The sequence below is a fragment of the Panthera pardus genome, unplaced genomic scaffold (genome assembly GCF_024362965.1).
Source record: "Panthera pardus isolate Hobbes unplaced genomic scaffold, ASM2436296v1 HiC_scaffold_10, whole genome shotgun sequence".
NCBI lineage: Eukaryota > Metazoa > Chordata > Mammalia > Carnivora > Felidae > Panthera > Panthera pardus.
In genome coordinates this window covers 89125170-89152168 of record NW_026526655.1, presented here as the reverse complement: position 1 = coordinate 89152168, position 26999 = coordinate 89125170, and the positions used below count along the sequence as shown (strand labels likewise).

Below are 26999 nucleotides of genomic sequence, written 5' to 3'. Positions count from 1 at the left end.
ATTATTATTTTTCAATTTGTTTCCTTTATGTCCCTCCTAGAATTTTTTAAAATTTCCGTGTTGACATATTTCATTCTCAAGTCTAATAGGTACCATTTTCCACCTTTTTCTGTTACAATTATTCTAATCATATCTACTTCAATATATCATACACCTATATATAATCAAATATAGGTATATTCTTGTTCACTTTAGGGATATTCTTTTCCATTTTTTTTCTCTTTGAGGATCTTAAACATACTTCTTTTAAACCCCCTTTTTTTTAGATATGTCATTTGGACATCTCGTTTTCATTTAATCTTGAGTAAATTCATTTCATGATTGATTTTTGATGGCTGGTTTTATTAGAGATTGTTTTCTTCATGGATTTTATAATTTTTTTTCAATCTTACCTTGGGTAGGAATTCTCAATTTTCTCTCTCACTTTATGTGTTTATCTATCACTCGGTACAGGTGTTGCTGTTTCTCTTCAGCCCACTCCATAACCACCCCTACTCTTGGTTCACAAATCCATCTTGTATTTGTCTTTTTATCACTTTCAGTCTCTGAGCTAGCAAGAGGATTGGCGCGATTGCCTTCCATCTCTCTAGGCACACAACTTCAGTTAAGTAACCATCCTAGGAAGCAACCAGCTATATTTTTTCCCCTTCTTTCAAAAGTAAGGGAGTCCTATTCCGATTCTTTTTTTTTTTTTTTCATCAGTGAGCCTAGCTCCAGTCCCCAACTTCATTTCCTGTTAAACCTAACCTGTGCATCTCTACTGGTCTCCATATCCAATCCAATCAGGCATCCGGCTTCAGTCCAGCCCACCATTTGCTGTTATACTTTATTTCAATTCATCAGAGATGTATTTTGTTAATACGACCAAATCTCTCATTTTCACCTATTTTACCATCATCTCTATGTATTTTTAACATCAGAGAAAGGATTCAAAGTGTGAACTTAAAATTTCATCCTTAGGAAATTTTTTCTTACGTCTTCTTAATGACATTTGAGTAGTTCATTGTGTGAATGCACTATAATTATTAAGTAGTGCCCCTAATGATGGGGATTGCATTATTTCTAGTTTGGGAGCTATTAAAACAAAATGTTGCATTGAAAATCTTTTTGTATTTATCTTTATACACTTCTGCTGTTCCTTACATGGATTTCTAGAAGTGAAAGGTTTGGGTTAAATTTACTAACCACCAAAGGGCCTCTTATCCCCCAAACTTTGACATCATTGTATAATATCACATATTTTTCTTTTTTCCAATGTGAAGAATGCATTTCTGAGTTTCTTTCCCATAAGAGGTAGATATGAAATTTCCCTACCAGATTGCTTAACTATAATATAACCGCAACTTATTGGTCTTGGTGTGAGGGACCAAATATGGAAGAGTGTAGTTCTTAGCGAAGATAGGTCCTTTGAGGAGCTCGTGGGTGGCTCAGTCAGTTAAGACTCCAACTTGAACACAGGTCATTGTCTCACAGTTCGTGGGTTCAAGCCTTAGTCGGGTTCTGTGCTGACAGCTTAGATCCTGGAGACTGCTTTCAGTTCTGTCTCCCTCTAGTTCTCTGCCCCTCCCCCACTCATACTCTCTCTCTCTCTCTCTCAAAAATAAATAAAACATTAAAAAAAATAGGTCCTTTGAAATTAGAAGCTCTTCAATATTAATGACTATATTGCACTTTTAATTTAGCTCACATTCTCTTCTTTCTAAGAATAAAGTAACAATCTGCTTACATTTTTACTCTAATATACGGCAATTTATGTATAAAAGAAAAGCCACTGTAACCACCAAATGTTAATAGATTACCTTGAAAACTTTTAAATGTTTAAGCTAGCATTTAGAAGTCTTTGAAAAATAAATATGGACCATGAATTCAGCATCTTGGGTAGTTTAAAGGTATATTAGCTTGTAAAGCTAATAATTTAATTAAGGTAAATTTTAAAAATATCAAAAATATTATAGACATGTACACATTTTTAATCCAATGCTTATGTTTAAAGTTCTCTTTAATATATGCAATATTCATAAATATGCAAATATAATTGTGTTAGGACTCCTTAAATTGAATAAATTTTGGTTTACTATGTTTAAGCCACAGATTAAATTAGAAATAAATTAATGCTTAAATTACTGCCTTTCACATTTTGCTTTAATTTTTACAATTATTTATTATTTGTGTGTGTGGGTGTGTTTGGACACTTAAGTTCTACCCTTTTAACAAATTTCAGTTATACAATACAGTATTATCAACTGTATATATTTGCCATGCTATACTATATTTCAGTATATATTATACTTTGATAATTCAACATAAATTTTATTTCAGTTCTGCTTTTTCTCATTAAATTTTGGTTTATAAGTATTTCGTACATTTATTTATGTTTGATTAAAAACATTATTAATGGGATAATCCAAATCCCAAGACAACATACATAAAATTGTCTCTCAGAATTCAATTCTCCAAAGATATCCAGTATATGGGATCAAAATATACTACCCCCAAAATATGCCATTTTAACAGAAGCGTTATTTTGAGTGAAGGCATCTGAGATCCAACAGATGTAGAAAGAAGCATTGCTATAGCCTCCCTTATCTGATTATAAGCATAAACTTCTGAGAAATGAGGACTGGTATAAATCCTTTTCTAGGGAAGTATACACTTCCCTAGAAGGAAAATAAAAATAGAAATAGGAAGCATGAAGGAAATAGCATAGCATGAAGGAAATAGAAAAATCAGTGCCAAAATGGACATGCACACCCTTTATTAACTAGCCTTGTCTTCTGTTAGTTCTCCCATACATTTACCTGCTTACAATTTGCCATCCCTATAAACTCAAAATCCTTTTCATTTATTTCATCATTTTTCTACAAATTTACTGTTATTTGCTAAACTTCTATGTAAGCCCAAGTTGTAACCATCCTGTGGAGTCAGTCACTCATCACTGAGTTTTCCCACATGCATGTATGATATATGTGTAAATAAACTTGTTCTGGTTTTGTTTTATTATTAATCTATCCTTGGCCAGTCTAATTTAAAGGGTCCAAGCCAATGAATCCAATATGGGTATAGGAAAAGGTTCTTCCTCCCTATATTACTGTTTAACAAGTTATTCATCTATTAATTTTCAATCAATATAGTGTGCTCCAAAAAGATAATTTCTAAACTTAAAGTCACAGTTTTTAACCAATAAGCCCAAAATTAAAATGCTTACTTTAACAAATGAAAAGAGTCACATAATTGTTAAAAATATTGTTAGAAAAGTAACCATTTTGAAAACACAACTCCCTCATTAACAATGAGCCTCAGGAGTATTTATTTCTCTATGCCCATGTGAGCTTACATTTATCTCTTTATTTCTTATTTGAATGCTTAATTGTAACCAGGAGGTGTGTCCAAAAAAAGAAACACCATATCTTTTTATATCTTCAAATGCCCATAGTCATATGGTTTCCAGAGTGTTCTCTTACCCACAGCTATGATAACTTTTCATTTCTACCTTTTGGTTGAAATACATAATAGGGAGCAAAATGAATCATCCAGAGATTAGGCAATTCAAAAAGCAATTTCACATCATCCCAGAGATGATTCTATAATATATATCCCATAATATGGAATTCTTTCCATGGATTATTTTGTTGATGATATAACCCATTTCATGAATTATACCACAACAGTTAATTGTAATATATTTTTTCTCTAAATTTCAACTCATCACCTAGTATAGAGGGGAAAATAAATAAGTTAGTTTATTGTGTCAGTTAGAACCTACTATATATAGGAAAACAAAATGGAAAAGTCATAATAATAAAATAACATCATAAAAATTAATAAAAGTTTCAGTGACTTTCAAAACAAATCAAAGATTTGAATGGAAGTCATTACCTTTGTCTTACTGAAATTTAGCAACGGTACAATTAAATTTAGGAATCTACTGTAGTTGAAAATAAATGTATATAATTTTGCTTTTCCATTCTATTCATCTTCATCAAATTTTATGTTGAGGATTTATCTGTAAAAAGAGGAATACTGTCTGTGGGTTTGTCTCCTTCAGAAGCCTGAAACCCCAGACTCTGCATCTTCATTGCTTGGTTGCAAATACCAATTCTGCCATGCAGACTCTTTTGACATATTTTTTTAACTTGAGCATGTTAAAAACTTGTCTGGGCTTCAGTTTTTTCACTGTGAACTGGGATGATGAAATGAGTTCATGAAGAACACATTTTTTTAGAGCTGTGCTAGGCCCACAGATAGTTCTGAATAAATGTTAGCTATTATTACATATAGAATGTGAGCAAACATACTGGAGACACAAGAACACTTTTTATGAAGGTAAGATATACATTGAGGATAGGCCAAAAGGATTCTATCTCCAGGACACCCAAGGAATAAGCTGCACCGATATTCTGCTTACCTGTACTCCGACAGGAAAACTTGGTTTTGTGATCACACAGTCGTAAAGTACCGTTGCAGCCTTTTTCGTCACTACCATCTTCACAATCTTTTTCCCCATCGCAGCGCCACAGATCAGGAATGCAATTTCCATCAGGGTGGCACTGAAATTCATTCCCATTACAACCAGGAGGAGAGCGAATCTCTTAAATTGAAATGAGGGAGAGAGAGGCAACAGGGAGAAGATAGGAAAGAAATTATTATTTTCCTCGATGGTATTTGTTTTCATTTTTTCTTCTTTTCAGGTATTACGATGCCAGAGACAATGTATTTTCATGTTAGTTGTTTAATAGCTGTAATACTCTCTGATATTTTCAATTTCATTTTAGGAACATTAATAATTAGAGGAAATGATGTTTCTTGCCTCCCACAGAATTCCTGAAAGTGCCACATACATTAGAAAAAAGGAAGAGCAAGTGGGATAATATGTAGATATTCTGTTGTGATTTTTATTAGAAACTCAAGAATGAAATCTTGAAAGGGTTTTTCTCTATGGCATATTAAAGGAAAATATTTCACACTCTATACTAAATGTTAAGACCGTTGGTTCCTCTTTTGACATTTCTTTAGACAACTTCCTTTAGACTAGTAAGAGGTAAATAACCAAAAAATAAATACTTTCTGACTAATAATATCTTTGAAGAATAACATTTAAAATTTTGAAAAAAACACATACAAAAAACTCTAAGTAACAAAGTCTTTAGGACATAAGATTTCACTTCTAGAATTAGAACAGAGACACATAAGAATTTAATGAGGTACTATGCATTCAAGTTCAATTTATCAATTAATAATTCAACAGCTCCCAGATAACAGTATTCCTCAAAACCTGTTGACTAAAAACATAGGTTAAATTCTCCAGGTAAGCTTAAGGAAGAATAAGGAACCATAAATGTTGGCTATATGGATGTTTAACAGTGTAACAATTGAATATGACTATAATCAGCAGTATTTTAAATTTTCATTAATATCTAATATTATGAGATATCATATTAACCAGTATCTCTACATTCTGTTGTAAAATAGATTTTAGTATAAATTTTTCTACACTGAAGTTTTAATGTAATACATGTGTATTTCATACAGCTATATTCAGCAATTAATCTACAATAGATCTATAATAGCAATTAATCTATATTATTATGATAAATTTGAAAAAGTTTCAGGTGAATTATCACTTACGTAATAAGATAGTTTGGTCGGAATCATGTGGTTATGAGTTAACATTAAATTCACTTGAGGTCAAAGATAACAATGCCATTTATATCACCAAGGCAGTTAGTTTATCTTTTTAGACTACTATGTATTTATCCAGAAAGTGAAGCCTGCAGGGTTGTTGTGAGGTATAAATTGGGTATCTGTAAATAATTATTTTAACTACAAAATTTAGTTGTTACACCCTGTTATTTTCTATGATATAAAGTCTCTATGTAAAGACTTTCAAAAATTATATGTCAGGTGATACAATAGTATGAAGATGCACAAAATAGAGTTACCTCTACTTTTTAAGTATTTCTGGAGCAGCAATGTTGAAAAAATGAACAACAATGAGAAAAATATATAAAATGAGCCCCACTGAAGCAGGAATAAAGAAGCACTTTTGGTAGAAAATAGCTGTTCCAAGTAACAGAAAACCTGTAAGACTTCTTTTCAAAAGTAACCACTGCAAAGAACACTTATACTCATCGCACCTAACTTACAGAGAAGACTGAGTTTAGGATGGCTTTGAAGTCCTTTCCAAAATGAGACTTTTCCTATTTTTCCTGTCATGCAAATCATTCTGACTTTGGGTATCTAGAGTCTTCATGATTAAACAAAACGTTTCCTTGCATACGCACAATAAAAATGGCAGAGTCTTTGCACATTTGGAAGATATATATGGAATGTGATACAGCAAACTCCCACCATACCTAATTTGATATCTGTGGAGTGCACATTTAGCGGTAGGGCTTAACAACTATATTGGTAAAGAATGCTGGGACAGGTCTCATAAACAAGATACTGTGAAGTGTTCGAACTTGAGGTCTTTTTAAAGGTAACTTGAGAATCCTATGTGATTTCAATATTCAAGAAGAGCAAAGGAGACAAATCAAATGATGTCCCAAGAGCTATTCAGCTCTTTAAATGATTCTATGGTGAAGAGGCCAACTTTGATGCAGCAGTGAAACAGCCTTTGGTTCTTTTACTTATGACTTAACTTACTTGAAAACAAAAAAACACAAACTTTGGCTCAGCTGAATTTTATAACCTATAGTCTGAACTCAGCCAATAACGTATAAAAGTTGTATTTCAAGTAGTTGTCACACAGTGATTCCAAATACTTAATAATGGAAGGTATGGTATATTGATTTTTCTACATTCTGTAAAATAAGAGTTGGAGACTGGAAGCTCATATAATTACATGTATACATGTATTAATGTATTAATACATTACATGTATTAATATAGGTACATGCATAATGTCAACATTATATGTATTAACAGCTTCCTACTATGATGAAGTGATGAAGATACACATTTTTATTGTATTTTGCCTTGTGGACTTTTTTCCTTGGTGGAGGTAGGTGGACAGTAGGGCAATTACAAATTATATTTTCTTTTGATTTTGAATCTACTTGTGAGAACCCGTAAGGGAAATTTTATTTCACTCTTGCTTCAATATTAGCACTAATTTTATTCTCTTGTGCAAATTAGTTTTCCTTCTTTGTAAGTCCTTTTTATGGATATTCATGAAAAATCCTGAAACTCATCACGTTTCTCTCCTTGCAATAGCTACATAGAATTTACAGCAGAATTTATGAAACATTTTTCATATATGAATTTATTTGGATCAATCTCAACCTCAGGTTTATTTACATTGCTAATCCTTTTTCTGCCTTTTAAAAAAAAGTCCTTTGTCTTCATAGTCTTTCATCTTTCCAGGTTATCATTTAGATTATTTCTGGAAACAATAAGCATGCTAAGTAAATAAAGAAATAGAAAAGTGAAATAGGAAGACATTTTGAGAAGAAATAACATAGTTTACATTTAAAACTGCCTAACTGAGGAAACACTTCATTAGTTTAAATAAAATTAAATAGTATATTACCAAATTCTACAACACATTTCTATTCCTCTTCCCATCTTGTATTTCTTCATATGCAATATTGCCTCAAAAATGTCAATATTAATGAATGGAATTCTATATTTAATTAATTATTGTAAAAGTAATGCTTTGATTCTTTTGAACATGTTTCAGATTTGGTTTTAAATATCTACTTCTTTAGAGTCTGGTTAGGCCATTAACTCAATGACGTAATGGGAAATTCTCAAGAAGATTTATGTAAACTGAGAAATGTATATATATTAATCTGATTCAAAAAAGAGACTTGCAAAAGGCAAATTGTTGCTTTGGGAGAAGGGGATATTTGTGATCCAGCACTATGGGAATTTTACATATAGAATCTCAGCTTTTTAGCTCAATGTCATTTAGAGCTGGAAATAAATTGTGGTCACACAAATCAAAATGTAATCTATGAAAGGGAGAGAGTGTGTTGCTAATTGTCTGAGGTCTTTTGTTTTTTGGTTTTTGTTTTTTTTTCCCATTTCCATTTGCATTTTCTTTGCTTTGCTTGGTATTATTTGGTTTATCTATTTGTGCTTCATGAATGAATCCACTCATCTGTTTTCTTATTCTAAATAAACATTTATCTTATAAATCTGAATACAAATGTGATATTTCCCTGAGGCTTTTTTTTCTTCCTAAACTATCCATGTCTAAACCTCTATGGGGGAGTATACTATCTAGTAAGTGGCACCAGAAACCACCTAATTGTAGTAAGTTTAAAATGATAGTATTACCTGCAGAAGGAGATACAATATATCATTATAAACATTCAAATCTAAAAGGTGAAACAATTATCCCCTTAATAATGCTTACACACATGTCACTAATATATACCTCCCCCTCCTGATCAGGTAATTCCTCCCAATCTGTGCTGCCTTCCTGTTTATACTTCATCTATTAATGTCCATAATGTTCTTTAAGACTCAATTAAAAACAAAAGCTATCTAGGATAGGGTCTCTTATTTTGGTGTTTGTAGATTCAGGAAATCCATGGATAAGCCTTAGGGATTTATAAGATCTCAGAAATTATACATGATGCTTTATATTGTTATGCATCTTTTCCCCTGTGGAAGGGATTCAGAGCTTTTCTTGACTCATGGCAAACTCCAAGGGGAATGCTAAGACCAATTACACACTTTCCTGTTTTTAATTTTAATTCCCATTCTATATACCTTGCATGTAAATAGTAGTTTATATGGCATTTGATTTTGCTTATGCTTCAAATTAATCATATTAGAATGGATTAAAACCCAGTGAAAAAAGGATCACTCATCTGTTCTTTTTGATTTTGATTAAAAATAAACAAAACTGCCTTGAGAGCACCTCATTTCACAGAAACAAAAACCACAATAAGTATGTCTGAAGTTATACAGATAAGCAGCAGAGATGAGATTTGAACCCACATAAATAAACTTTAGAGGCTGCTTTCTTTACCACTGTACCATTACTACTTTCTTACAAGTCCTTTCTCTTGTAGAGCTTAAGAATAGGTAAAAAAAAAAAAAAAAGAAATAATTAGCCCATACAATAATTATGAAGTGCCTATAAATTCATTTACTTTTGTTGTTTTTTTAATTTTTTTAATGTTTATTTTTGAGAGAGAGAGAGACAGAGTGCAAGCGAGGGAGGGGCAGAGAGAAAGAGAGACACAAAATCCAAAGCAGGATACAGGCTCCCAGCTGTCAGCACAGAGCCCGACACGGGGCTCGAACTCATGGACCGCAAGATCATGACCTGAGCCGAAGCCCGACGCTCAACCGAGTGAGATGCCCAGGCACCCCTACTTTTTTTTTTTTAAATACTGTTGTTCAGCCTATTTCTTCTCTAATAAAATATACTATTCATTTTATTCTGTTGCGAGATCATGGCAAAATTTCATATTTTATGAAAATATCAATAAATTACAAGTCCAATGATGTAGTCTAGCCTTCTTGGAATTGTTTCTTCAATTGGTTGCCAATCAGGAAAGAAGAAAGATGCAAGGAATCAAAAACTTTGAGCATTGTTCCCCACAATCACACATCTTAGTGGCAGAGATCTACCAAATTGGTTTCATAATTTTTTAAATGAGAATACTGGCCTCAATCACTCCTTCATTTGCTCTTTCAACACATTTATTGCAAATTACCAGGTATTTTTCCAAGTACTAGGATAGAACAGTCCATAAGAGAGAGACTTTACTGTTCTCACAGAGCTAACATGAGGGAAGAGGAGCACAGGCACTTAATTAATAGTTACACAAATACATAAATTAGATTAGGTAGTAGTAAATGTTGTGAAGAAAATGGATCAAAGTAATGCTATAGAGGAAGGGGGTGAGGCACATCAAGTTGGTTCCAACCAGTCACAAAGTTTCCAAGAAGTACATTCTTGCTGTGTGCCCAGGAAAAGGAAGAGGTGAAAATATATAGTAAATATCTTTGATGACTGCTGTAAAGAGTGACTTGGGTATAGGGAACGTCTTGACAAGGGTGATTATGGAAGTCTCTCTGAAAAGGTGATATTTCAGAAGAGACCAAAATGAAGGGGAAGAGCTAGCCATGCAAGTTAGAGTAAAGAGGATAGTTAGAGGAAATAACAAATACAAAGATTACAAAGCAGGAAACAATGTTTGTTTTTACAGAAAGAGAAGGAAGTGAACAAGGGTGGCTAAAATGAGCAGGGGCTAGATGTTGCACGGCTTTATCAACATCCATGGCAAGATCAGTTCAGTATGTAGCTATCTACTGGAGATTATACAACAGAGGAATGGTGATGATGTAATGTAATCTACACTATTAAAATCTTTCACTGGCTGCTGTGTGGAAAGCAAAAAAATAGAGACAGAGAGAGAGAGAGAGAGAGAGAGAGAGAGATTATGAGGCTTATGTGGAAAAAGGGAAACCAGGTAAGTGGCTCTTGGAGTTCAGGTGGCCAAATGGAAGATATTGTTGCTGCCTTGGAAAGATCATAAAAGAATGGGTATATAAGGAAGCAGGCAACATAGGCAGTTACAAAGCAATGTCCTAAGTGCTATAGTAGGAGAGAACACCATGAGAGCATGCAGAGGAGAAAACTAACTTGGACTTCGGGACTTCAGATGAAGAATTCTTATGACAGAGGAAAAGAAACGAGTTCTGTTCATGATTAAGAGACAGGAAGGGGCAGGGGGAGAAGTAGAATGGGATATTCTGAACAAAGTCAGCATCATTCCTAAAATTCTGTAGTCTTTGATGGAGGAGGGGAGAAACAGAAAACTAGACAGGTCGGCAAGGTCTAGACTTTGAATGGCCCTGTATGCTTTGCTGAATGGCTTGGATTTAAGTCTGAAGGCTACTGGGAATTACAGAAAGACCTCCAGCTAGATCCTGATATGCTCAGATACACATTATTATTTATAGATCACTTGGTGAAGCATTTAGACAATAAATAGAAAAAGAAAAAAATCTAAGATTCTTTAAATTTACAAGGGTGTGTGTGTGTGTGTGTGTGTGTGTGTATGATACAATTACATATATAATACAATATATAATTACGTTAGCTCAAAGTTTATACTAAAGTCAAGTAGATTATTACACATATATATACACACACAGTTTTATTTTGTTTCCTTTTCCAAGTCTCATCCAATTCCGTGACATAAATAAAAATACCCCAGACTTATTTTATTTTTTAATGTCTGTTATGATTGGGCGTGTGTTGATGTTTAGAAATGATGTTCTCTGCCAAAAAAAAAAAAAAAAAACACACAGAAAGAAAATTGTGGAGTTTTATTTCCCCCTAACCTTCTTGCCAAATGAAATTTGCTTCTGTTAACAGTTGTTGATTTTCCCCTGGATGGAGAGCTGCATATCTCTGAGGAGCCTGTGATAGCCATTCCAACCTGAGTTCCAGGGCTGTGTGGTTCCCCAGAGCCCTAGCTGCTTAAGCTTCAGGGCTTGGCACACAATCTATCTTTGTACTATGGCTTGTCCCAGTGGAGTGTTAAAATGATGACTATGTTTGTATGTATATGCTCATGCTGTTTTACTGTTATGTTTTCATGTTGCTGATGCTGGTTATATTTTTAACTAATGCAATTTTATTGTATTTTTGCCCCGAAGCTATTTAAACCAAGCATACAATTTGGGGAATCTAATAAATAAATAAATGCAGAGCCCTGAAGGAAATGTGGCAACTGACAGTGGAATTTATCCCAATATTTAAATGAATTCACTGTGACTAAATACTTCGAGTTAGAAGACTAGCAACTGTAGAGAGACAGAAAGGAATTTTTTTCATCCTAAAGTTAAAAAGACATGAAAAACAGGGCTGAAAAAATGTACTGGTTTTTTTTAAAGAAATGTTAAAGCCCCCTGAGAAAATATCTAATAATGGTGTTGCAAATATAATGAATTATTTAAATTGTGAGACCAATCTAGGGAGGAAAAAAAAAAAAACTTTTTATTGTTTTAATGGAGTTTATACATTAACTTGTCATTCATTGTAAAATGCTTTGAAAAGTAAAAAGCACTATGTGTTGCATGTGCACATAGCTTCCTGCATTACCTACAATCGCCATGTGTCAGTCCCAGCTCAGTTCCTAGCTTGAATAACTGTGTATTAATAATTCCTTTACCTAAGGCAGCTGTTTGCTGAAGGTTCCTAGATAGTCTTCACTTGCCCTGAAACTACTGAGAATTGGTTTGGCAGCATGTCAATAGTTTCTTTTCACTTTCCAACAGGGCGTGGACCTAACCTTGGCCCACTTCTGCCTCAGGAGACCCTTAACATCCCATTAGTAGGTTAGGATGTCCTTGGTTTCTATAGACCCTTAGGGGAGGGTTGCTTATTAAAACCTACCTTCTAGCCTATCTGGAACTTGTGTTGGGGGTGGTGGGATACACTGTTCTGATCTTCTCCATGTTATGTGAGATGCATTCCCTAGGGGCTACTGCCTGCCAGATAGCACTGTAATTTCTGCTGTGAACAAATAATGAAGTCAAGCCCAGGGCTTCCTTCTTCAGTTTGTTTTCATCCTATTGGACCTTGATGATGGCCTCCATGTTATCTAGATTACAGATGCTATATCATTTGGTTATTAATCTGACCACCCCTCTCTTCCTCCCACCTCAGCACACTTCCAGGGCATGGTTTTTGTGTTTTACTTTCAATACTAACAAACTGTTTCTACCCCTGTATGTGGCCTCCACTGGAGACTGTCCTGAAAAGAAGTTGGATGGGACTATGAAAACCATTTATTGGTACCTGGGATTTAATGGAAATTTTAATAATAAAGAAGAGACCATATTCCAAATCTTTAATGTTTACTCTTTGGGTCAGTGAGAAAAGCTGAAGAAAGGAAATGGAAGAGAATGTGTAGACACCTAAGCACAAATTCAATTATGTAATATTAAAATGATTTTGGTGTTAAAAATACATAGATATATAGACACAAAACAAATGTTGAAGCAAAATTGTAATGCGGTTATACTAAATATCCCCCAGTAAGTTAAAGTATACAAGTTAAATCTATGTAAAACAAGTAAAACATTGTTTTTAGTTCATTAAAATTAAGTTTTGATATTTGAAACTCCACCATGAGCATTCTATTTAGAATTTAATATATTATGAGAATGATACATGTCTACAGCATCTAAATATTACTGTACACAATGTATCAAACTGTTGAATTGGCTATGTAATTGAGAAGTCTGTTTTTCCACATACTGTTCAAATTAGCCAATCACCTTAATAGATATGTTAGATACTATTAACTAAAACAGGTTGCAATATAGATATTTTACATTTGGAATTTACTTCTTACCTTAGCAATAAGCTTAGCTCACAACAGGTGTCAAATATTTACCGGGCACAAATATAAAAAGATTACATTATTTGATTTGATATTTTAAAATAATGCAGAACACTCTGATAAGAAAGTATGTGTATGAACATATACATATAAGGTGTATGTTTGAGGAAGAGCCTGAGAATATTACTTAGAAATTTTTAATGGCTTTTCTTTCTTTGGCCTTTTTTTCCTCCCCATTATCTTTTGCCTTTGTCTAAGATTGATTCTATGAAACATGCACATAAAGGATTATGTGAGATTGTAGCTCCTTTACTGTATATTTTTTAAATGAGGGGTCAGCAAGCTATGACCTGCAGACCAATTCTAGTCCACTACTGGTTTTTGTAAATAAAGTTTTATTGGAACACAGACAGAATCATTTGTAGACATATACTCTTATGGCTTCTTTTGTGCCTAAACAATGGAGCTGGGTAGTTGTAATGGGAAAAATCTAAAATATTTACTATCTGACGTTTTATAGAAAATATTTTCCAGCTCCTATTGTAAAGTGGTATAAATTACGGATACGATTCATAGAACATCTCATTTAAGTGCATACATATTGACAATAACAAAATGCTGTGCTGGAAGATTCTGAAACCAGTGACTACTCTGTGCCAGGAATAGCCTATTCCTACCAGGAAGGTCATGGTAGTTTAAGTGGATGCTCTTATGCACCAAAGTTATTTGTGGAAAGGTTTTAGATTCAAATAATCCCAATTAATTTTCTTTGGGAAATCAACATGTACATGAATACCAACTCAAAAACAAATTCTCCAACAAAAAGTGAATAAATCTGCTCATCACATTGCAGGAATATAATATCTAAGTGCAAATTCAATTGATAGTTCACTTAAACAAAGGAATAAAGGCTGACAGTTATAATAGGTTCTGAAAGAAGCTAACTAACAACTATTTCTACAGGAAAAAAAAACAAGTTCTATCCTATTGCTTATTTCTTTACTTTCACAAAAGAATGGCAATACTCAATTACTGAGAGGTGAATTAATTACATTGTATATTATCCATGTCCTTTGTCTCTTTTCTGTTTTCTTTTTTCTATTTTCTGCTGAATGCCTGAAGTCCTACCATTTCACTGATCATTAACCACAATCCAAGAATAAGGCAGCAGAATTTAGACTATGGAAATTAATTCACTTTTGCCCTTATTTTTTGGCTCTATTAAAGGAGGAAGAAACAAGCTGAGGTTCTTCATTAAAATTAAGTCTTTTCATTACATATTGACTTTTGTTATTAATTGTATCTTTTAAAAAAACAAGAGATATTACTGTATTTGGTGTCAAAATGCATAATTACTATTTTAATACAAGAGCTAAACTTAAGAAGTGTGGATCTATTATTAATTTCTGAATAGTTAAATAAAGATAATTGACTTCTTTCATCCTATTTTATGAACCATTTTTTAAATATTTTATTTTTAAAATTATATTTATCTAATTCTTTTTAATTGTCCTGATAATCACATTGCCAGAAACATTATGGATTCTCAAAACAGGCCTTGTTATTAGTTGATTCAAAAACCTTGGGTCTTCTTTGCTATTGATGTAAAAGTTATTTATAGTATTGAGGTGACATTGACCTTTAAAGAGCTATTTTGTCCCAGAAAACAAAAAGAGTTTCCTATGGATAAAATCCATTAATAATTAACATTATTTTGATATCTCAGTATTAACATTTCCCAAGGAAAATAAATAAATCTGTGAGTGAATAAAATTACCCAGACAATTTGTATCTCATTGCAAGTAGATATTATACCTCTCTAAAAGTAGATAAAGTTCAAATTTGCATTTCATTGTATTTTTCAGAAAACCATCTGTATTTTCATTAAAGAAGAATAATTAAAAACCATTAGAAGAAAGGATTATATGATTTTTCTGAGTACACAATTTGATAATTTCCTCAAATTAAAAGACAATATTTGATTGTCAAGAAAATTCAGTGATTGAGAAATAATAGCATTTTTTATTGTGTGTTTCAGTAAAAAGTAATTGAAAATATCTTCAGAATATCTTTATAAGAGAAAGACAAACAGATGATTGAGTCTGATTGTGTATAGTATTTATTATTATCTTGGTTTTTTTAATGTTTATTTATTTACTTTGAGAGAGGGAGAGAGCGAGCAAGCTAGCACAAGCGAGGAAGGGGAAGAGAGGGAGAGAGAGAAGACCAAGCAGTCTCCACACTATTGGCACAGAGCCTGACACAGGGCTAGATCTCACAAACTGTGAAATCGTGACTTGAGCCAAAATCACGGGTTGGTTGTTTAACAAACTGAGGCATCCTGGTACCTTGTTTTCTATGTGGTTAGGAAATTGTGCTGCTAAAAATATGATGATGGGTTCAGCTGATATGGATAATACATGGACTGGAATTCAGGAAATATTGGTTTTAATTTCCATTCTCTCAATGCTTAAATATGTAACCCAAATCTTCAGTCACAAGTCAAGTTTTCATACCGGCATTGATTGGAGTGGATTCAATGTCCCTAGGGAGGATGCTATCCCTTTTTGGTTGGCTGTACCGTCTGACCTTTCTGAATTTTCCACAAAGAATTCAGCATAATCACTTGAATCCAAAACCTCTTCTAGAAATGTCTTTATGGAACAAAGTTCTCAGTCTCAAATCTCTAACACAGAACATTATCAGCTCCTTCCAGGAAGCAGCAATGTTTTTGTTACTGTTACATACACAGAAGAATAATTTTATGGAGATGAGCCCATTTCCTCATCTGCACTATAAAATAACTGAGCTAAATGATCTTTTCATTTTCTTCCAGTTTAAAATATTTTTTAAATCTATGAGGTGAAATTTTTATGGCAGACTAACATATTCTTTGGGCAACTGAAGAAATTGCCTTTGTGGGAAAGTCCACAGCTATTCTAATGACAAAGCTTTAGAATCCAGTTTATCAAGATGAATTGTGGAAGTGAAAGGAGAACAGAAACAAACAAACAAAAGAGGCAGATTTACTGAGCTTATTTAATATAATGGTCCACGTTCCTTCTAGTGTCCTTTGGAATATTTCATTATAATGACCTGTAACAAGTAGAAAGTTCTTTCTTTTCTCTTAAAGTTAAAAAATGAGAATGCACTTGAGAAAAATATTGTAATTATTGGGAGATCATATAAATGTTAATGCATTAAGAGTTAGAAAAAAGGGCAGGGGTAGGTTATATTGCACAGCTGCAGAAGCAGGGAGCTGGATGGAAGAATAGAAAACAGAAATCTTTATTTGAAACTCCAGCTGTGTAATCCTAGGCAAACGTCTTAACCTCTGAGTAATCTTTATTGTGAGGATTAAATGCAATAACAAATGTAAAGTGCCTGGCAATTACTGTTAATATATACAAATATATATACTAATATATATATATATATATATAGTGTTAATATATACTAACTCCTCCCCCTGCCCCTACTAAATTATTACTAATGGAATCTCTTCACTGGCATTTACTAACAAATAATAGATACCAGAAACAAACAAAAAAACAGACTAACTTTTCCTATCTTTCTGGAATTTACTCTGTTTTGGACAGAAATTAAAAATAAATAAACAATAATAAAAGATAAGGGAGATGTCCTGTCTATTTTATTTTATTGAATCATGGGTTGAACATACCAGTATTTTTCTGATAAATGAAAATGACTTTACTTTATTAAGGAGATGTACATGAATAGATCAGTACCGCTAGTCTTTCTTGTGCATCATTGTAAACATAAACTCCAGGATCTGGGAGTAAGTCAAAGGAACAGAAAAAGTTATTAGATATATGATATAAAACAAATAAGGGTTGGATTCTGAGGGTATAATCAAATTTTGTAGTGAAGAAATAAACTCTTTCACTCAATACTTATTTAGCATTCATTGTGTATCAAATACTGTACTTGACTATGTAATTACAAAGATAAAATGAAATTATCCTAGGTTCCTTCTTAAATCTGTGAACAGGGAAGTAGTAGGTAAAATGAATGAATGAAAGAATGAATGAATAAATAAATAAATGAATACAAAGCCCAAAAGAAATGTGAAAGTTTCCAAAGAAGAAGGAAAGTTAAACAGTTAAAACAGAAGAATATGACCATTTGTAGAAATAATATTAATAACGTTATGCATTTAATTCCCTAATGGATTTGAGAACTTGTTAAAGATAATTCATAATAAATCAAAACTGAAGGTCAATGCATGCTTAATTTTAAATTTGCATTTCATTTGTATTTGTGATGTAAATGAGAGATCACATATGTTCTATCGTCACCCAGACTATTCACTTAGTACAGCTGGCTGTAAATGCTCCCTTTTTTAGACAGCCATACAGAAAGTTAAAGGACAATCACCATAAATTAGGGTCAAATGATTTCTTTACTTTGCAAAATTGAGACAAAATCAATTCTAGAGAAACCTATTCCATTATCCATCAAATCCATACTGAAATTATTCGGTATACATTTTTACAACAATTTATGCATGGAAATTGACCTGATGAATAGCTGTCTAAAGATAACCCCCCAAAAAATGCATATGTTTACTTTAGAAATGCTTTATTCCTTGGGGGAAATATGGTTGTGACTATTCCCCTTAAGAGTAGAAGAATGAAAGCATACATAATTCAAATGAATTAAACTGTCAACAAGGAGATAAGATTAATTGTATACATTTGGTATTTTATAGATGCATTTGTACAGAATCTCTCTGTCTCTCTCTCTTCCTCTGTTTTTTTTTTTTTTTTTACATTATATCCAGAGAGCTAAACACTTGCAAGAAAAGACCAAAGTCTCATTTTAACTTTATTCTTGATGTTTTTACAGGTAAAAAACATTTCTTTACAAAACCTTTTGATGCTTATTAAATGGCCAGACCTAAGGCTCTAGAGGGTGTTCCCTTCTACCAAATTCTTCCACTTGAAAAACAAACTATTCTTTCACTTGGAAAAAAAACTATACACCCAGTAGCTTTACTAATGGTTCACTATAGAAATATGTACCAACCAAAGCTGTCACAACCAAAAACAAATCAGAGCTAAATTAATGATAAACAGGCAATGAGACAAAGGAAGGAAATCAGTCTGCTATGGATTGTCTTTCTATTCTACTCTTGCTCGTAGACCCTGTGTGTGTGTGTGTGTGTGTGTGTGTGTGTGTGTGTACAGTGCTTTTCAAAGATATTGCACATTGTGTGCCTAGTATGTGAGCTTGGAAGTGAGAGGAAAGACCATCACAACATGAGGGGGAAGGAGAGAAGTATAATCTAGAAAGGGATTAGCAATTAATACTTTCCCCATATATTAATCATACTAATGATGAAAAAAAATGATCATCACTATAGAAATTCCTCAGAGAGAATATGCATTGAACATAAATGCAGAAATTTTCTAAATATGGGGGTTATATATGGAATGATCCATTTCCTGGTTTCTTCTGCTTCTTTACAATTAAAAGTGAATTCAAGAGTGTTTTTGCCCTTTTGAAATCAATTTAAGTTGAGAGAAACTAGACCATATGCTCTTTTAACCCAGGCAATGTACAGCAAAGTGCTGAGCAATTATACGGTGGATTTGATCAGTTTTGACAGCCAGTCTTGAAACTCAAGCCAGAATCCCCTGCTCTTTCTTCCACAGCAGGTTTTGAGACTAAATTATATGACTAATTGCATCAAATTTCTACTTTACCTTGGCAATGGTCTCACAAAACCTGCATGTGCAAAATGACTTTCCTGATCAGCTTTAACAATTCTATGTGCCATGATTATTTTACAACTTCTGTATCAGAATATATAAAATAATGATGGATAAAAATATGTAAATGTCCTCTGAAATACTCTGTCTTATAGCAAAGTCATCCTAGACTGTTCCCTTTCTTCAGTTCCTGCAACTTGTATTCACCAAGTGGAGTATTTGATTAGGGAATTTATAATCTGATAAATATAAATTAGTTCAGGATGTTCTCCTCATTCTGTGCTTGAAACATGTCCAAGAATCATGTAGATTATCTGGATCATTTCCTTAGTGTATTACCATAATCATATAAGAAATGCACGATGTTCACGTTGACAGTATATTCTTTAGAGTAATATATAAGTGAAAGTGAGGTGCTCTAGAAGTGAAGGTCATTAACATTCAATAGTCACCGATTCTATTATACTCCAAACCTGAGAAACTACCTAGTGAGGCTACAACGGGTTGTGTATCACTTGCTCTGGATACTCATGAAGCTAAAGCAAGCTCTCAAAAACTTCTTAATGTGCAATAATTATTTTAATTTAGGGACAAATAAACATAGGAAAGAGGGATAGGATCTCACTTCTGAGATGAAAGTAAATTAACTTTGGGGAAATTTATCTTTCACAGCATATTGGGGGCAGTGCCAGCAGGCCACAGATGTACACCTCATGAGGAGCCTATAAAGACATCTGTGAGGTGGGGGGAAATGCAGTTTATATTCATAGGGTAACTTAGTAATGACATACCAACCACACCCCAGATGAACGCTTCCAATATAGAAAGAAAAAAGGGAAAAAAAGTATTTTTTTACAGCATTTCTGTTTCCATGCAAGGTTGTTGATGAATAAAGCTCTAGTTCATATGTATTAGTGGACCAACTGAAATAAGAGAGAAACTGACACAAGAATGAGATATAGATAAAGAAAGGGGTGGGGGAGAGAGAGAATGAGGAAGGGAAGGAGAAAGAAAAAGGGAAAGAGGAGAGGGAGGGATGGACACAGACAGAAAACAAACAAACAAAAAAGACAAAAGGAATCACATCAGAGGAAAAAAACTATAGAAATTTTCTAAGTTATTAAATGCTGCAGAAGACAAATATATGCCCTTGAAAACACTTTGAAAATGATTCCTTTCTTATTGTCATTCAATATATGCCTCCCACTCCAATACCCAACTCATTAAATAGATCATTTTATTCTCTGTTTGCCTGCTAGATTTTAAATGCTGAATGGGAACCACATATCTTTATCCTTTTATCTATCTTTTTCTACAAGCATAGTGACTGGCACATAGAAAGTCTTCAATAAATATTAGTAGAATAAATGAACGAGTGAATGACAAATTCTTCCAAATTCTTAAGCAGAAAGAAAACTTCTACTAAAAAAAAATGTTATTGATTGTATGAATGTTTGGCAGCCTAATGATTTTTTCCTATGATATTTCCAACATGATTTCTAATTTGTTAACATGCCCTATGGATGACCAACTTTTGCAAAGTAACGCATGCAAATGACAGGGTATGGCTGCCCATGGATATGCTGCAACCTGTTGTCAAGTTTCCTTCTTGCAGCTTGCATTCTAGGAGTTATTCAGTTGGAATGAATCAACAATCAATAGGAGGTTATTTCAAGCCTTAAGGAAACAAATTTGGTGTTCAAATAAAATAAAAATTATGTCTTTCTTGTTTCTTTGTTTAGTATGCTTGTTTGTTTTCCTTGGAGATGGGTTTGGGGTTTGGCAATTTAGAAGTTGGAGAGAATTAAAGTCGTAGTAACTAAAGCATCTAATGAAAGTAGGAAGCAAAACCACAGAAGGTATCGGAGTATAAGGAGGTATTAAAATGAGAAACCAGACAAATAAAAGAGTGAAAGTGATCTGTAAATTATTTTACACTGTTCCAAATATACATGTTTTTAACTGCTGAGTAAAATATAATATCCATTCTGAAATATTCAAATATATATATATTATATATATAAATATATAATATATAAATTCAAATATATATAATATATATATATAATATATATTATATATTTATCAATTTAAAATGATAGTTCATAGAGTCACAAAATTACTGACCTTCTCTGGTACAATTGGTTTGGGCTTCATCACTGAAGTCTCCACAGTCATTGTCACCATCACAGGCCCAGTGGCCTGGGATACATCTGCCATTGGAACACCTGAACTGATTATCAAAGCAAGAGTGAACACAGCCAACTTCATCACTGCCGTCCCCACAGTCATCATCTGGAAAGAAGCACCAACATCAAGGGAGTGAAAACTGACCCAGGAATAAAATTTTTCTTCCAAATCTCTAACGTTTCTTTTTTGTATATAGAGCATTCTTTTGTTTTTGATAAAGGAATCAATGATCAACTTTCCCATGGATAGTGGGGGAACTATTTTCATTTTGACATTGCTTCCTTTGTGCTTTCACATCAACTACTAACCAAAGAGGGAAAAAGAAATCCTTGACTTGGATTTTAAAATTTAATTTCCATTTCACTCAGAAATGACTAACCATTGACAACAAATCTATGCGACATGAAATAATTATAAAATGAGAGGACAATGATGAGCGCAGGAATTTCATGAAATGATACAGCTGGTGATATAATTATTGTGGAAAACTGTTCAGACTCACAATCTCTCTACACCCCACAGTGTATAACCATATCTTTAATTCAGACATTTCTTCTCCATTCTCCAACATGAAGAGTGACTACTTCCTCCCCTTCCCCTACTAACTGATAAGTGTGCATTTATACTGGGAAATTGTCACTATCATTAGCAATGATTTATATTCTTTATTAACAACCATTGCAGGAGGGAGGTGAGAGAAATGTGAAGTGGAAATAGATTAAATTGAAATCAGTGGCTGAGAATGTATGACTTATACATAATTCATTTACCTGTGTTCGGTATAATTCAGCATAGGGATACAATTGAGTATAAGAAAAAAAAAACATCATTTGTACATAAATACCAAGGTGGCAGAAATGAGACCATTTGGATAATTCCATAATAATTTATAAACTCCTATGTCCTGAGAGTACAGAGCACTTTACATAAATGCTTTGGGGAACTCAAATTGTCCAGGTCATATCCTCAATTATCCCCTTTACTTCACATCTGTCGAATTAGACGATGTCCAGCATAATGTCTGAACACAAATCTCTTCATTGCCCCATGGGACAGATGTTGACCTCCATTACTCTTAATGCTAATCCCCACTGAAGTGCCAGGTGCCCTCTTACTACTTGTCTTAGCCATTATGTTGGCTCTGCAAGCTTCTCTTATGAACTATGTCTCACCAACAGTCAGGCCCCCAATCAAATCAGTGCAATACAGTGAACAGTAGTACTTGCCAGAGTCGCAGTGCCATTTGCTGCTAATGCATCTTCCACTTTTGCATATAAATTGAGTCAGTGGCTCACAAGTTGGAAATTCTAGGAAAGGTATAAAAACACTCAATAGGTAAGATGTTACTGACTATGCTTGGCTTAAATTGTATCTCATTTGCTAATGGGACCAGAACTCCACCCCTGTCTTCGACAAAAGGCACAGAGGAAGCAGTATACAAATACAGTGACATAAACTTTTTGAGGACATAGGACACCCATACTTTTAATATTTTTTAAATGAATACTGTACAGGGACTGAAAGGCAAGGAGAATCATATGGTGAAAGACCATTTGTATTCATTATACGCAAAGTAACGCGTGTATACTTTAAACAGAAAGGCCTTTTCTGAATACAGAGAACCAAGTAGGATAGTAAGAGCTAAGTTTGCCTTTTAGAGATGTCAACATCACAAAGTGAAAGTAAAAACAAACAAACAAAACATCTCAATAAAATCAGTTCATGGATATCATACAGTTATAAATGTTTCGAGGAGTGAATTCTAAGGTAAAAAAAAAAACAAAAAAACCCAAAGCACAAAACACAAGAATTCTCTGAAAATCGACAACAGTAAAGAATTATAATTCAAAATGAAATTTTACTCTATTAAATCCAAAGACCTCCTTTCCTAACCCTTAAATATCTGTAACAACAAAAAATTTAAACATAGACAAACATAGAATTAGCATAGAAAAAGATTCTAAAAAGAGGTAACTTGCTAATTCAAAGGAGTAGTCAATTCAGCAAAGTGTCATAAGATGATCAGATAATCTAGACTGATTGGAAAAAGAAAAGAAAATAATCTAGACTGATTGGAAAAAGAAAAGAAATGGCAAAAGGTAGTAGTAATCAAAGAATACAATTGCCAGGAAAAAGACTTTCACTTATGGTGAAAACAATTCACATAGTTTACATAATGTGCTTAATACCAGGTATTTTAGCTCTCAGCACAATATTCATGGAATTATAAAACCATCACCCACAAGAGCTCATTTAACAGACATCAAAAAATAGAAAAAGAAGAAAAAAAAACCTCCATCAGTTCACTGATAAAAAGAAACTGACACATGGAGATAGATCTGTGCCCCACTTTCTTTTATATTGTTCTTTTGACAGCTGGAGACAAAGCCATTTTGTAGCAAATGGCTGCTCTTCTCCTTAAAACAAGTGGCTTACAATCACAGTCTATATTTGGTGGGAGGGAGACCATAAATATTTTCAACTTGTACTCTACAGGCTCTGTCTCAAGGCTACCAACATGGCTGAGCAGGCTAGTGTTTGGCTGTCCAAACTTCTTCAGCCAAAGTATTAACCTGTTATTTAACTACACAAATATTTATCTGTAGTTTTTTTTTTGGAGTTTTGAATACTATTTACAGGATATATGAATAATAACAATATCTTTCCTAGCTTAAAACAAAACAAAACACTGACTATATCCAATCATTTTAGCCGTAAGAAAATAAACTCTGAAAAGTTACGCTTGCCTAAAACTGGCCATTATTTCCTTAATAAAAAAACAGGTCTTTAGAGTTCACTTCATCAAACTCTCCCTCCCTTCTTTATTCCATCACCAATTTCCTATATTATTTTCATTTACTATCCATGAATGTACTTAAGCTGCTTTTACCATACCTATGTTTTTAGTATATAGATGTATTCAACTTGAAGTTTAAGTATTTCTCATAAATTGTTTCATTATGTATGGTAGACTTCCTTGTATTTATTAGAAATGTGTCTTTAAATACTTCCACTGTTTTAGCATTTGGTTTCCATACTAGTCACTACTGCATAATTTTACAATGTTGGAGATTTCAATCATTTAAAGTTTTTTTATCTTTAAATTCCATAACACTATCATTTTTTATTGTTTCAAGTTTTTATTTAAATTCTAGTTAACATACACTGTAATATTGGTTTCAAGAGTAGAATTTAGTGATTCATCACTTACATATAACACCCAGTGCTCATTACAGCAAGTGCTCTCCTTATTATCCATCACCCATTTAACCCATCCCTTGCCCACCTCCCCCTGAGGACCCTCAGTTTGTTATCTATGGTTAAGAGTCTCTTATGGTTTGCCTCCCTTTCTCCTTTTTGTCCCTTCCCCTATGTTTGCCTGTTTTCTTTCTTAAATTCCACAAATGAATGAAACCATATGGTATTTGTCTTTCTCTAACTTATTTAGCTTAGTATAATACACTCTAGCTCCATCCACGTCATTGCAAATGGCAAGATTTCATTCTCTTTTATACCTGAGTAATATTTTATTGTGTATATATACCACAACTTCTTTATCTATTCACCAGTCGATGGACATTTGGGCTCTTTCTATAATTTAGCTATTATTGATAATGCTGCTATAAACATCAGGGTACATATACCCTTTCAAACCTGTATTTTTGTACTCTTTCGGCAAATACCTAGTAGTGCAATTGCTGGGTCTTAGAGTAGTTCTATTTAATGTTTGAGAAGCCCGCATACTGTTTTCCACAGTGGCTGTACCATTTTGTGTTCCCACCAAGAGTGAGGGTTCCCTTTCTCTGCATCCTTGCCAACATCTGTTGTTTCCTGTGTTGTTAATTTGAATCAGTCTGACAGGTATGAGGTGGTATTTCATTGTACTCTTGATTTGTATTTCCCTGATAATGAGTGATACTGAACAACTTTTCATGTGTCTGTTAGCAATACTTTAAAGTTTTTTTAACTTTGGGGGAGCTTGGGTGGCTCAGTAAGTTAAATGTCTGCCTTCGGCTCAGGTCATGATCTCATGGTCTGTGGGTTCAGGCCCCACATCAGGCTCTGTGCTGACAGCTCAGACTTGAATCCTGCTTCGTATTCTGTCTCTCTCTGCCTCTCCCCAGCTTGTGCTCTCTCTCTCAATAATAATTAAATAAACTTAAAAAAAATTAAAAACTAAAGTTTTTAGACTTTAAATTCTATAACACTGTCAATATTTAATTTATTTTTTACAGAGAAGAACATGCAAGATTTACCTAATGATTTTGGTCATGCATCTTTAGGTCTATCCTTCATTTTTCTTTTAAAATGGGTGATGGGCATTAAGGAGGGTACCTGTAATGAACACTGGGTTTTATATGTAAGTGATGAATCAATAACTTCTACTACTAACTTGGATTTAAATAAAATGTTGGAATACAAAAAATCTTTTAATATTTTAAGTACCAATCCCAGGTAGCCTGAAGGCTGAGTCAAGGGCTCACACATGGGCAGTTTGCTCCATGCCCTTGCCCTCCATTTTTAGGCCCTCTCACCTATTGGAAAGGATGCTCTCATCCATCATGCTCTCTTCCTGGGGACAGCAGTTCCCTGCACTGCACTACTGATAAGAAGGTTTGAATGGCAGTTAAAATCAGACCTCATATTGGACCTGCTCTTCTTATGGGACTTGGGCCTGTCTAACAGTTATGTTTCCCAAAGGTCTATTCTGGATCATCCCTAAGAGTTAGGACTTTACAGAATACCCAAAATTATGTTACTGAGCACTTTCATACTATTTTAACCAGTGAATCACATGAGTGATGGTATTGTCAGAAAGTAAGAATTTTTAATGACACTGCTAGAACTTTTATAGAATGATTTGCATTTTTTCCTTTATTAAAAACTATGAAATTGTTAAGTTAAAAGTTTGTATTAATGTATAGTTTTTGGCAAGTCACAACTAGCTAGAATAGTAAAATGTGAGCAAATTAATTTTGCATGATAGTGTCAAAGACATATCCTGTGCCGTATCTTCACAATATTTCAAATTACATTGGAGGCTAAAATATTCATCCTCACTCTTAAAGTGGTGAAAGAGTAAGTCATCTTTGGAGCCCATGAGAATTCTCCCTAGTGTGTAGCTGAGCTGGGAAAAGAGAATCAGGCAGACTGACCAGCAGTAGCAACCAGTGAGCAGACTACAAGTGACAGCCATGTTTACTACTGGTAATTTACCCAAATGACAACATAAATTGATATTACTTCATAAATAACATGTAGGGAAAGTGGTGGGCTCATACCAGATCTGGTTGATATGGCACTGATTACCTGCTTTTCGCTTCGTAAAAAGCTATTTCTTTGTGTGGTTACATTTGAGTATATACATCTGAGGTATTGAATATGAATCAAAATTATCCTAAAACTGAACAAATCTCCATTAAATTTTATGATTACCAAAGACGTGCTTCAAGATACAAATTATAGAATAAATTTAAATTTTTAAGCCCCCAAAATGTGATCAGAGCCTAAACATTATTCAAAGACAGCAGTAAAAAGGAGGCAATCACTGATATGAAGAGAGAAAAGACTGTATCAAAAGCTATCAATGATGTGACTCAACAAATTTTCTGACATATAAGGGGAAGTGCTCAAAAGAAGTGAAAATGCCCAAGGCATCCTTTAATCAATACTTCTAACAGAGTTTTCTCTTGTTACCTGACAAGATAATGAAAACGTATGTGTTTATGTTTCAAGAATCAACAGGAAATTT

General features: G+C 33.5%; 1 protein-coding gene across 4 annotated transcripts in view; it reads right to left on the bottom strand.

Annotated features, from left to right (window-relative positions):
* LRP1B (LDL receptor related protein 1B) overlaps positions 1–26999 on the bottom strand; it is a 1871086-nt gene that overhangs the window by 654236 nt on the left and 1189851 nt on the right. For all 4 annotated transcript variants that reach the window (XM_053909160.1, XM_053909154.1, XM_053909157.1 and 1 more), the window contains exons 19-21: positions 22474–22554; positions 21185–21352; positions 4406–4588 (exon numbers count right to left, since the gene is read on the bottom strand). In XM_053909160.1, coding sequence (XP_053765135.1) covers positions 4406–4588; positions 21185–21352; positions 22474–22554 — 432 coding nt within the window. The remainder of the gene's footprint in view (positions 1–4405; positions 4589–21184; positions 21353–22473; positions 22555–26999) is intronic.